The 14,389-nt window shown below is 42.7% G+C and overlaps 1 protein-coding gene across 1 annotated transcript in view; it reads left to right on the forward strand.

Annotated features, from left to right (window-relative positions):
* Positions 1-14,389, forward strand: part of LOC124596297 (cytochrome P450 4c3) — a 293,573-nt gene that overhangs the window by 60,063 nt on the left and 219,121 nt on the right. Inside the window, exons 4-5 of the mRNA XM_047135397.1 lie at positions 371-556; positions 9,481-9,550. Coding sequence (XP_046991353.1) covers positions 371-556; positions 9,481-9,550 — 256 coding nt within the window. The remainder of the gene's footprint in view (positions 1-370; positions 557-9,480; positions 9,551-14,389) is intronic.

The following is a 14,389-nucleotide window of genomic DNA, read 5'->3' on the forward strand; positions in this document are numbered from 1 at the left end:
GCATGGTGATCATATCCCACACTGATGTCGGAGTACATGCGCAGGAAATAGTGGCGTTTTGTAGCACATGTGTTTCGGGAGAGTTTTCTCAACTTATCACCAATACCGTGGACTTACAGATCTAAGTCGTGTATGTTCCCTATGTGCCTATGCTATTAGCGCCTGTTTTGTGTAGTGGCACGTTGTGTGGCACGACATTCTGAAATTATCCTTATGAGCATGAGTGTAGGAGCCCACAACAGCACTGCATTACTGAAAGCAACCCTTACTGGATGACTGCTTAGCTTCAGACAGAGAAACCACGCAGCTACGACAGTAGGCACAGAAGCATAGTTAGATAAGAGAGGGATGAGATGGCGTGCTCCCTCAGGCAGCAAGTGGCACGAGCGGCGCAAGCTGCTGACGCCGGCCTTCCACTTCCGCATCCTGGACGACTTCGTGGACGTGTTCGCCGAGCAGAGCGCGCTGCTGGTGCGCCGCCTCGCCGCCGAGGAGGGCGGCCAGCCCTTCAACGTCTTCCCCTACGTCACCCTCTGCACGCTCGACATCATCTGCGGTACGTACAACTCGTCCCATAGAATCGCAGATCTATGTGTCACCTAAGTGTCACTTGCCCGCCCGGTTGGCCGTGCGGTCTAACGCACGACTTTCCGGGCGGGAAGGAGCGCCTGGACCCCGGCACGAATTTGTGTCGAGGTCCGGTGAACCGGCCAGTCTGTGGATGGTTTTTAGGCGGTTTTCCATCTGCCTCGGCGAATGCGGGCTGGTTCCCCTTGTTCCGCCTTAGTTACACTATGTCGGCGATTGCTGCGCAAACAAATTCTCCACGTACGCGTACACCACCATTACTCTACCACGCAAACATTGGGGCTACACTCGTCTGGTGTGAGACGTTCCCTGGGGGGTCCACCGGGGGCCGAACCGCACAATAACCCTGGGTTCGTTGTGGGGCGGCGGAGGGGTGAAGTGGACTACGGTAGTCATCGTTGGGTTTCTAGGTCCGCGGTTAACATACAATACAATACAATACAATGTGTCACTTCCCTTATCGTACGTCATTCCACATCTGTAAAACGCTACTACTCTTCAGCTACAAGAACTTCGGCCAATGTCCTGGAAAGCAATCCAGTCCTCTTTTCAAGACCTTCCATTTTTGGTGTTCCGTACTTCAGTCGGTGAAAATGGACCCCTTACATGATAACTTGTTCCCGTCTGTCTGTCTACCCGACTGTTAAGGCCGTTTTTCTGAGGAACGGGTAGAGGTATCAAATCGAAATTTGTGACACATACTAAGGTCTCCTGTCTCTTGGTGTGTAAAAAAATTTCAGCATCTAAGTCGATGCAATCAAAAGAAACAGCCATTTCTTGATACTCGCAAACTCGCTCAACAAAACCTGTAGAGTACGCTCCGTCGACCAGGAACCATGAAATTTGGCGCGAAGCAAGATTTCACAGTACAAAGAAAAAAACTATAAAACTGTTAATTTGTAATTATTCTTATACTGGGTGATCCATTGATCGTGCCCGGCCGAAGTGGCCGTGCGGTTCTAGGCGCTGCAGTCTGCAGTCTGCGGTCGCAGGTTCGAATCCTGCCTCGGGCATGGATGTGTGTGATGTCCTTAGGTTAGTTAGGTTTAACTAGTTCTAAGTTCTAGGGGACTAATGACCTCAGAAGTTGAGTCCCATAGTGCTCAGAGCCACTTGAACCATTGATCGTGACCGGGCCAAATACTCACGAAATAAACATCAAACGAAAAAACTACAAAGAATGAAACTTGTCTAGCTTGAAGGGGGAAACCAGATGGCGCTTTGGTTGACCCGCTAGATGGCGCTGCCATAGTTCAAACGGATATCAACTGCGTTTTTTTAAATAGGAACCCCCATTTTTATTACATATTCGTGTAGTACGTAAAAAATTATGAATGTTTTAGTTCGACCACTTATTACGCTTTGTGACAGATGGCGCTGTAATAGTCACAAACATATTGCTCACAACCTCAATGCATTTGGCAATACGTGTAACGACATTACTCTCAACAGCGCGTAGTTCGCCTTCCGTAATGTTTGCACATGCATTGACAATGCGCTGACGCATGTTGTCAGGCGTTGTCGGTGGATGACGATAGCAAATATCCTTCAACTTTCCCCACAGAAATAAATCCGGGGACGTCATGTCCGGTGTATGTGCGGGCCATGGTATGGTGCTTCGACGAGCAATCCACCTGTCATGAAATATGCTATTCAGTACCGCTTCAACCACACTCGAGCTATGTGCCGGACATCCATCATGTTGGAAGTACATCGCCACGCTGACATACAGTGAAACATCTTGTAGTAACATCGGAAGAACATTACGTAATAAATCAGCATGCACTGCACCATCTAGATTGCCATCGATAAAATGGGGGGACAATTATCCTTCCTCCCATAATGGCGCACCATACATTAACCCACCAAGGTCGCTGATGTTCCACTTGTCGCAGCCATCGTGGATTTTCCGTTGCCCAGTAGTGCATATTATGCCGGTTTACTACTGGGAAACATAAAATCCACGATGGCTGCCGGTTTACGTTACCGCTGTTGGTGAATGACGCTTCGTCGCTAAATAGAACGCATGCAAAAAATCTGTCACCTCCCGTAATTTCTCTTGTGCCCAGTGGCAGAACTGTACAAGACGTTCAAAGTCGTCGCCATGCAATTCCTGGTGCATAGAAATATGCTACGGGTGCAATCGATGTTGATATAGCGTTCTCAACACCGACGTTTTTGAGATTCCCGATTCTCGCGCAATTTGCTACTGATGTGAGGTTTAGCCACGACAGCAGCTAAAACACCTACTTGGGCATCATCATTTGTTGCAGGTCGTGGTTGACGTTTCACATATGGCTGAACTCTTCCTGTTTCCTTAAATAACGTAACTATCCGGCGAACGGTCCGGACACTTGGATGATGTCGTCCAGGATACCGAGCAGCATACATAGCACACGCCCGTTGGGCATTTTGATCACAATAGCCATACATCAACACGATATCGACCTTTTCCGCAATTGGTAAACGGTCCATTTTAACACGGGTAATGTATCACGAAACAAATACCGTCCGCACTGGCGGAATGTTACGTGATACCACGTACTTATACGTTTGTGACTGTTACAGTCACAAAGCGAAAAAAGTGGTCCAACTAAAACATTCATTTTTCTTTACGTACTACACGAATATGTAATAAAAAATGGGGGTTCCTATTTTAAAAAAACGCAGTTGATATCCGTTTGACCTATGACAGCGCTATCTAGCGGGCCAACCATAGCGCCATCTGGTTTCCCCTTCAAGCTATACGAGTTCCGTTCTTTGTAGTTTTTTCGTTTGATGCTTATTTCGTGAGATATTTGGTCCGGACACTATCAATGGACCACCCTGTATACAAAATCCTCGTGTCACAGTGTTAGTTGCCATATTCCTCCGAAACGGCTCGATCGATTATGATGAAATTTTACATGTTATTCGGTAGGTCTGATAATGGGTCGTAATCTACTTTTCATAACCCTAAGTGATAGGGGTGGTCCACCCCAAAAATTGTTTTCTTATTTTTTAGACAGAACTTTTTATTTTTTTATGATGTAGCATTACAAAATACACGCATCCCTAAATTCTCACCCTTCTACCACCAACCCCTATTTTTAATAGCGATTTTAGTAATTTAATAACTAATCAATTATCACTTGATCAGTTATTCCCGCCAGGTGTCTACCAGTGACAGTCTTTCACTATTCGATAGATAGGTAATTGAAGAAAACGTACCAAAAGCAACGACTCGAATATCCCCCTTTGAATCGACATAACTAGCCCGAACAACGTTTGCCAGGTCAGCTATAACATATAAAGATTTTCAGAGGCGGAACGAAGTTCACCAGGTACAACTAGTTTCACACAAAAATACATTTTGTGTCATTACAAACCTATATTGCATTCGTAATCTATCAAAAATCTCAGGCATTACTGTGGGGATTTTGATCTGGTTTACAGTAATAGGCAGAGTGATTTAAGAGGAAGGTTGATATACATAATTTACAAATATTTCGTGCTAACTGGCTGAGCTACGATGGACTGAAGGCCCCAGAGGCTTTCAAAACGATGCCGCCACTATTTAGCAGTAATAGTCGTAAGGCCGTCCGACTACCGCACAACGCCAACTCTAGCATAATACATCCCATTTCAATTTTTCATTCTACTACAAACATTCCCTACGACACGTACAGCACCTGTAGCTTTTCAAATCAATGTAGCAGTGATAGCTGATGCAAGATTGCAGTTCCATTACCTAGGATGAGGTTGCGATACCCCGTAAAATACCCGTTCAGGCATTCCACAGGACAATTCGACATTTGCACATCAACGGTAGCCCTATGGCCAGCTGTACCTTTTTCTTCTGTGCAGACTGCTGTCAGATTTTACTAGTAATCGCAACAGGGACGAGAGGAGGCGAATTCAACGTATTCGCAATTGCCGGTTAGTATAACATGTTAATATAACTCCTAAATTAATAAAATAAATGAGAATTTACAATAGCAAATGTGAAATTAGACAAAAAAATTTAAACTTAAAACTTAAAACACTCCCTGGACGGATATTATGCCGGCATCGATATCGTTAACGCAAAAATCGTCCAGATTCTCGATTCACGGGATGGATGTACTATCTGTATACTTCGTTAAGCACGTTTCTTACTCCCACTCGTCCGGTTTCTTTTTATTTATTGGCTAACTGTGCCCGACATGCACTGCAATGCCTCTTTTTCTTTCTAAATAGGCACACACATACAAAGCAGACGCATTTACATGCACAAAATAGATGAAACACAGTGATTTCTTGTGCATTAAATTAAATTTGAAACTGATTATTCAAATTCCTGTCGTTTTCGGAAAAAAGACTGCCGCTGGCAACTGATTTTTCATCTGTTGTACTCCATCCGACTCTAGACAGGAAGTTAAAGTGTCTCTGTGGTATTGAACCATGTGGCATGATCTTTGGCCCAATTCACGATGTGCTTGATGCGCTGGAAAGCACACATGAGAGACAGACTGCGCATCATACTTTTAAACTATTCCACATAAACTAATTCCAAGAAATAAACCCAACAGGATGTTTTTGGATCTTCCCACATGTCACACCTTCTCATTGTCGCCCTCATCTCTAGCCTCAGTGGAGATATTTTATTCCCACAGTATCTTTTTTTTATTCTTTTTTCAATTAATAAGTCACGAATATTCCAAATTTGGTTGAAATTGCTCCAGACTTTATGCTTTTATGTCACTCCTTTTCAACCCAAACACTCTGCAATGCGTGTGATTGGGATATCTTACTGTCACAGTAAATTTTTCTGGACAGCAAATGAGATATGTGTACCAATTTTGGCAGAAATTCTTTCAAGTGTTATAGAGATATGCTGATATTTCGCTGTCTTTGCACCCCCTGCTACCCCCAACTCTAGGGGTGAAACGTCATCATGACAGTCACCAATAATTCTAGAGACCCCGAAAACCATGGATGTGATACTAATATCGGTCGTTATCGAATATTTTTACATGTCACTTCTTATCACCTCTACCTCCACCTATGGGGGTAGTTGGGTTGTATTACCTGAATAACGTTTTTATACAAAAATTAGAATTTTTTACGCAAAATTTGACAGAAGCCGGCTACACGGGTAGAGGGGGCTGTGTGGAGTGGATTGGGATTTTTTTAAGGTTAGAGGGCCTTGGGAAGTATAAGAAAGGGCCTCAGCCTCAAACGGTGCAAGGAAAACACAGGACCAGGGTAGAGCTAAGAACAGTCCGTGACTGTAAGTTGTCGCAGCTGTGTAGGGGAAGAAACAGAGCTCCAAGCGCTAAAAGAAACCACTGAAGCTGAAATCGTTATAGGTAGACAACTGAAAGCTGGCTAAAGCAGAAGATAAGTTCAGTCGAAATAGGACCGAAAGACGTTGAGGAAGGATAGATTAAATACAATTGTTGGTGCCATTTTTGTTGCTGTTAGTAGTTGTTTATTTTGTAGTGAAATTGAAGTAGACAATTCCTGCGAGTTAGTGTGAGTAGAAGTTATACTTGACATCACGGGCCAAAGTGTAGTGCTGCTATTGCTACGGATGATGACAGAACTAACGATGTCTGGTATTGATCAACAAAAAAGGATTAATTGACATTTTCTTAGCGATAAGATTTTAGGTATGTATGTGTTAAGTGTTTGAGATAAGTAAGAGAAAAGGGAAATGGAGCTTATGCAAACGCGAGAGGCATGCAGAAAGGCGTAAAATCCGTGGCTGGCTGATATAAACGAAAGGCACGAAGCTGGCCACAAGTATGAGCAACGATAGCCATCCGCAAAAGCCAAAGTTATTGTTACCATGGGTAAAAAAAAAAGAAAAAGAAAAACGCGTGCTTCTTTGGTTGTTTAATGAGATTGACGCGTTTTTCTGACACTCTCTCTGGTTGGTAATAGATGTGAATTATTGATTCAGAACGGGAGCGTGTTGCAATTTTGGAAGTTGTTATGATACGAAGGAAGTTTTTGACACCTAAACGGCGAGTTACTATTTTGAGACATCCTTTGTGAGGCAGTAGCAGTTATCAAATTTGGTCTGTTGGAGACTTTTAGCTTTGACAGCAACGTAATGTCGATTGGTGAAAATTCAAATTTTTGATCTGGATGGCAAAGTAGCCGCTGGAATTAAATAAACTTCCCATAGAAGTTTACAAGTTGACGGTATATGGCCTCTTGAGACATGTAATCACTGAACCATCAGCAGTACCGCTTTTAGTCCATTGGTGTCTAAACTGAAATCTGTTTCCTACTCCACTTGCATTGGAAAATTAGTGAGAGAAGTTAGTTTGACACAAGTACCAACCCCTGAACAGGGAGAAGAGGAAGACTTATTAACGGACTGAGGCGAAGCGGCGGTGGCGAGTAGAGATGAACATATACATTATTCAGTAGCCTAGAGTTAGTAGTAGATTCAAAAGAGATATTTTGAAAATCAGTTTCAGCCAAGTTCAGTCAAGAAGATCATAAACGTCTGCATTGCGCTGTTATAAAACAAGAGACATATCTGTACGGTTTGTGGAGTTCGCACAGTTTAAAGTAAAAATAAAATTAATTATTATGCTGGCGCTGTCTGTGATATGTACATAAGGAAAGAAGTAGACTAGATAGAGAATAAAAATATGTATTTACATACAAGGGGATTTTTTTTTTTTTTTAGTCAACTGTCTTCTGACTGGTTTGATGCGGCCCGCCATGAATTCCTCTCCTGAGGTAACCTTTAGATCTGAGAATAGCAATTGCGACCTACATCCTCTAATATCTGCTGGATGTATTTCAATTCTAGCCCCTTGGAAATTATTTCCTGACGTCTTAACAGATGTCCTATCATCCTGTCCCTTCTTCTTCATAGTGTTTTCCATATATTTCTTTCCTCGCCGATTCTGCAGAGTACCTCCTCATTCCTTACTTAATCAGTCCACCTAATTTTCAACATTCTTCTGTAGCATTGGACCTCATATGAGTGGATTCTCTACTGTTGAGGTTTTCCCACAGTCTGTGTTTCACTACTATACAATAGTGTGCTCCAAATGTACATTCTCTGAAATTTCTTCCTCAAATCAAGACTTATGTTTGATATCAGTAGACTTATCTCAGCCAGAAATACATCTTATCAACTAAAAATTATTAGGAAGAAACTGGTTGACGGAAGGTATGGACAGAGGACGTTATATCGCTGACTTTTGAGCAGTGAACTTCTTTGCCTTTTAACTGTGAATAGGTAACAAATGAACGACCTTGTCAAAATTGTGTCAGCGTCTTCTACGTAAGTAGAAGCGTGAGCGTGGTACGCTTCCCAGCGTAAATGTTGTCTCTGAACATCCCGCACAACAAAACTCTTAATGAAGTTGAGAACATTCTTCAAGTAGTGGAACGCAACCCTACTACTAGTTCTAGAAGAATTGCTGCCCAACTTGGTATTCCACAAACACGAGTGATACGCACAGTACACGAGCACGGGCTGTACCCCCTTCATCGGCAGATTATAAAACATCTGCGTGAAGGAGATGCTGCCGCCCAGCAAGAATTCTGTCAATGGACCATTGCCAATGAGCGAATAATTCCACGTATTTTGTTCACTGATGAGTCAACATTTACCCGCAACGGAATCAACAACAAGCGCAACTCTCATGTACGGGCAAATGAAAATGTGCACGCTACTCTGAAAACGAATATTCAACGACGTTTCTCAGTCAACGTGTGGTGCTGTATTATTGATGACCAACTCATCGGTCCAGTTGTTTCAGATAACCGTCTTACTCGGATATGGTCTCTTGGGTTTCTTCAAAATGTGTTACCAGAATACGTGGAGAATATCCCTTTGGTAACACGAGCTCGTATGTACTTTCAGCAGGACGGAGCTCCTACACATTCCCTACGACCAGTGACACAGTATCTCAACACAACGTATCCTGCTCGTTGGATCGGTCGCCGTGGAGTCATTGCTTGGTCACTGAGGTCACCCGACTTTACCCAATTGCATTACTGTTTGTGGGTGTGGCTGAAGAGCGACGTCTTCAAGCGCAGAGTGGACACAAGTGACGACCTTCTCACTTGTATTTCACGTGCTTGTGCTCAGGTGGGTAGTGGTGGGTAGTGTTTAACGTCTCGTCGACAACGAGGTCATTAGAGACGGACCGCAAGCTCGGGTTAGGGAAGGATTGGTAAGGAAATCGGCCGTGCCCTTTCATAGGAACCATCCCGGCATTTGCCTGAAACGATTTAGGGAAATCACGGAAAACCTAAATCAGGATGGCCGGAGACGGGATTGAACCGTCGTCCTCCCGAATGCGAGTCCAGTGTGCTAACCACTGCGCCACCTCGCTCGGTGTGCTCAGGTAAAGGAATGCTTAACTGAGCTCCGGTCGGCGACACAACACCTGTCTACAAGAGCAGCTGCAATAATTGAAGTGACTGATGACCTCAGATGTTAAGTCCCATAGTGCTCAGAGCCATTTGAACCACTAAAAAAAAAATTAAAGTTGACGGTGGACTGTGAGGATATGTACACAATTAAACAAACCGTAACATAACTCTATCTTAATTTGCCGTCACCTGCAACTTTTCCATTCCTAGCTGTTTCCATTGGTTTACCTGGATGCAGTTCAGAAAAGGGCATATTTTTATTAGAAGATTTTTGTTTACAATCACCAGTAGCATCACCCGTCAAAGCATGTACCTTTCCTCCTGACTCACTCTGTATATGTTACCTAGACAAATGTATTACGAAATTTCATTACTCTACATTAATTTTTTTCGTGTTGCGATTTTTTCCGTCAGAGTGTAACATTAGTAATACATATTTATCTCAGTAATTCTATGTTCGTAATTTATCACTACAATTTCGTAAGGCTCTCATTTTAAGAGTACCTTTCTCTTTTGCAGAGACGGCGATGGGGCGTAACGTGAACGCCCAAGCAGACAGCGAATCCGAGTACGTGCGAGCCGTCTATGAGTGAGTATCTGCTGTGCAGTTTCTGCTGCCGCGTAATGTATTTTTGACGTCGGTTCTATGTATCTTTTTGGTAGACACGTTGTATTTGACTGTGTCACCAAGCATACAGTACTTTAGAAACGCTCTGTTAACACATTTTATCTTTTATTAGATCAAATCGTTTAAAATGAGATGCACTTAGTGTTCCATTGATCCATAGTGAGAAGGTCCTCAAGGATGTAGAACATTTCACACAACAAGAACACATAACACATATTTACAAAAGGAAACGAAGTATGCTAATGTACCTTCCATACTCCTCATGCATGTGGAAATGGTCAAAAAATCTTAAACATATTTTCACTTGAAAAGTAATAACAAGCTTGTCACAAAACATGTAAATGTACAATGCGCTGAGGTGCATATAATAATTCTAGAATGTTATAACAACGCATCATCAAAGAGATATCTACATCTACATCATTACTCGGGAGAGGGGGGACTGTTACAAGTTAGGTTTTTTTTGTCACAAACAATTGGCTAGAAACCATTTATTAACGTCCACGAAAATTTTATTAACTAATCTTTCTAAAGCTATGCTTGAATTACTATTCATTGCAATGTTTGTGTCATCCGAAAACAAAGCAGCTTTGGCCTCTAGTAATGTTACTGGTGGAAGGTCACAGATATACATAGGAAAAAATAAGGGCACAGGAAAAAGAAAGGGCACAAGAAAAAGGGGCCCTAAATGTGAACACTACGTGTAATAAGATACAATTGAATGATGCCTGATAGCTCATTACAGGATTCTTTCCTACAAAACCCTTTGTTTCTTGTCAGAGATACGATGTGAACTATTTTGAATCATTCCCTTTCACTCCATAATGTTCTAAGTTACTTAAAAAGATACTGTGGTTTGTATGGTTGAATGCCTTTGGTAGGACACAAAATATTACCAGTAACCCATAATTTATTGTCCAATGAATAACATACTTTCTCACTGTATCTGTAGATAACCATGTATCTTTGAAAACGCATTATTTGCAATCAAATGGTTGAAAGGTAGATTGTATTTCACCTTTTACAAAACTTTCAAGACTGCTAGTAAAATTTTCAAGAATGCTAGAAAAAGTGGAATTCAATGGAAATTTGAAGGTATTTCACTACCTCCTTACTTATAAAAAGGCTGAACTTCAGCATGTCTCAACCATTGGGTAAATGTTCCGCTGATAGATGACTGGTTACACAATTAATTTAATATGTTCCTTAACTCAGAAAAAAAACATTCTTTTAATTAATGACCCAAAAGTTTTTGGATATCAAGAATTTTATGATAGACGTTAATTCTACTGGTGCAGTGTGAGTCATATCCATATTAGTGAAGTTATTTATAATGGATGGTCTGCAAGAGAAGTTTCTTGTAATAGCTGGTCAGTGGATTCCACAACTGCAGTAACTAATCAAAATCTTGTTATGCTCCATATCGGGATAACTTTTCATACCACAACTCATACTTCTGTCTCCCAATCGAGTTTACATTGAAAGACAGAAGTACGTGGTTGTGACACTAAGAGTTATACAAAATGGATCATTTCAAGATTTTGCTCAGTTATTACATTGTGGCCGATCTTCCTGAGATGTCTAGACAAGCGCAGAGGGTGGGGGGTCTGTCCGAGACGTAGAGGAGCATCCGCCGCCAGTTGAGCACACTGATTGCAGCCACCTGGAAATCGTAGCTCATGTAGGCGAGAATGATGTCTGCCGTCAGTGTTCAGAGGCCATCCTCGGTTCCTGCAGGTGGCTGGGTGAATTTGTTGAAGACAGCTATCCTCACCCACGAGGTGGAAGCAGAGCTATCGTTTTGCAGCGTCGTTCCTAGAACCGATCGTGGTCCTCTGATCTGAAAATTAGTGGAAGGTCAAAATCAGGGCACAGACCATTCTGCGACGGTATCGGATACAAATTTCTCGACCTCTGCTACCGGGTGGAGAATTGTAGGGTGGCCCCTAACAGGCCAGGCGTGCACTACACGTAGAGAGCAACAAATAGGGAAGCGGAGTTCGTGTGGTGAACATATGTAATCGTAGAGGGAGACCAAAAGATGAATACACTAAACAGATTCAGAAGGATGTAGGTAGCAGTAGGTACTGGGAGATGAAGAAGCAAGCATAGGATAGAGTAACATGGAGAACTGCATCAAACCAGTCTCTGGACTGAAGACCACAACAACAACATATGTAGGACTTTTAGGATAGGCGGCCTAATGTGTTTTGATTCCAGGCAGCGTAGCATTCGTCATAGCAATTCGGAGAATAAAATGTTAACATAGCATTAGTTAACTGCAGGAAAATGTATGGAAAGGTCCGGAAACTAGTCTCGCTTATAAACAATAACAATGCCCACATACACGCTGGTGGTGGAGGTGTGTTTATAGACATAAAAATACGATAATAACTAGTGAGATTAGCACGGATTCCGAATGCGAAATACTTTAGATGAATACAAGTACTGAAGGTGAATCAAACATGGTCATGGGATGTTTTTACAATCGTTTCCTACGGAGCAGTAATGGCGGAACATTTGAGCGGAGACTTTGAGAATATTTCACGTAAATTTAATAATAGTAGGCGGAGCTTCTACTGACCAGCTATAGACTGGGAGGTCAAGTCATTAGGACGGGTAGCAGAGACAGAAAATCAAGTGGAATTGTATTAAATGTCTTATCCAGAAGTTATCTTAAGCTGTGAATCAGAGAACCGACTCGTGAACGCAGCATCTTCGATATGCTGGTGACAAACAGACACGAACTTCTCGTTAGATCAGTAAACGGATCGAAGCTATCTGTCCAGACACTGTAATCACAATGGCACTGAAACGATGACGTCACAGAAAAGGTCTAAATACTAAACGTCTTTTTCTATAGTTGTTTTACAAGGAAGATCGTTCTGTAATGTCTCCATTAAATTGTCGCACGAAGACAAAATGTCTGATACCGAAATGAGTGCCCATAGGAGAGCAAACCAACCGAAATAGCTCAACAAGTGGAAAGTCACTGGAGCTGGCGTCATACCAATATGATTCTACACAGATGATGTGAAAGAACTTGTCCCCCTTCTAGCAGCAGTATACCGTAGCTCTTTGTAGGAGCGAAGCGTTCCTGATGATTAGAAAGAAGCACAGGCCATTCCCGTTTTTGACAGAGGTCGTCGAACAGGCGGCGGAACTGTAGGCCTATATCTCTGACGTCGGTTAGTTGTAGAATTTTGGAACAAGATTTATGTTCGCGTATTATGACATTTCTCTAGACCGAAAATCTGCTGTGTAGAAGTCAACATGGGTTCTAGAAACAACGGCCACGTGAAACCCAGCTCATTTTGCTCATCCATGAGACCCAGAAAGCAATAGCAGGTTGATGCTGTGTTCTTTGATTTCCGCAAGGCATTCGATTCGGTTCCCCACTGCCGCCTAATGAACAAACTGCGAGCGCACGGAATATCAGAACAACTTTGTGGGTGGACTGAGAGTTTCAAGCAAACAGAATGCAGCATGCCATTATCAATGGAGAAAAGTCAGGTTCATTATACAGGGGAGTCCATTGATCGTGACCGGACCAAATATCTCACGAAATAAGTATCAAACGAAAAAACTACAAAGAATGAAACTTCTCTAGCTTGAAGGGGGAAACCAGATGGCGCTATGGTTGGCCAGCTAGATGGCGCTGCCATAGGTCAAACGGATATCAACTGCGGTTTTTTAAATAGTAACCCCCATTTTTATTACGTATTCGTGTAGTACGTAAAGAAAAATGAATGTTTTAGTTGGACCACTTTTTTCGCTTTGTGATAGATGGCGCTGTAATAGTCTCAAACATATGGCTCACAATTTTAGACGAACCGTTGGTAACAGGTAGGTTTTTAAATTAAAATACAGAACGTAGGTACGTTTGAACATTTTATTTCGGTTGTTCCAATGTGATACATGTACCTTTGTGAACTTATCGTTTCTGAGAACGCATGCTGTTATAGCGTGATTACCTGCAAATACCACATTAATGCAATACGTGCTCAAAATTATGTCCGTCAACCTCAATGCATTTGGCAATACGTGTAACGACATTCCTCTCAACAGAAGGTAGTTCACCTTCCGTAATGTTCGCACGTGCATTGACAATGCGCTGACGCATGTTGTCAGGCGTTGTCGGTGGATCACGGTAGCAAATATCCTTCAACTTTCCCCACAGAAAGAAATCCTAGGACGTCAGATCCGGTGAAGGTGCGGGCCATGGTATGGTGCTTCGACGACCAATCCACCTGTCATGAAATATGCTATTCAATACCGCTTCAACCGCACGCGAGCTACGTCCCGGACATCCATCATGTTGGAAGTACATCGCCATTCTGTCATGCAGTGAAACATCTTGTAGTAACATCGGTAGAACATTACGTAGGAAATAAGTGTACATTGCACCAATTAGACTGCCATCGATAAAATGGGGGCCAATTGTCCTTCCTCCCGTAATGCCGCGTCATACATTAACCCGCCAAGGTCGCTGATGTTCCACTTGTCGCAGCCATCGTGGATTTTCCGTTGCCCAATAGTGCATATTTTGCCGGTTTGCGTTACCGCTGTTGGTGAATGGCGCTCCGTCTCTAAATAGAACGCGTGCAAAAACTCTATCACCGTCCCGTAATTTCTCTTGTGTCCAGTGTCAGAACTGTACAAGACGTTCAAAGTCGTCGCCATGCAATTCCTGGTGCATAGAAATATGGTACGGGTGCAATCGATGTTAGTGTAGCATTCTCAACACCGACGTTTTTAGATTCCCGATTCTCGCGCAATTTGTCTGCTACTGATGTGCGG

This window comes from Schistocerca americana, chromosome 1 (genome assembly GCF_021461395.2).
Source record: "Schistocerca americana isolate TAMUIC-IGC-003095 chromosome 1, iqSchAmer2.1, whole genome shotgun sequence".
NCBI lineage: Eukaryota > Metazoa > Arthropoda > Insecta > Orthoptera > Acrididae > Schistocerca > Schistocerca americana.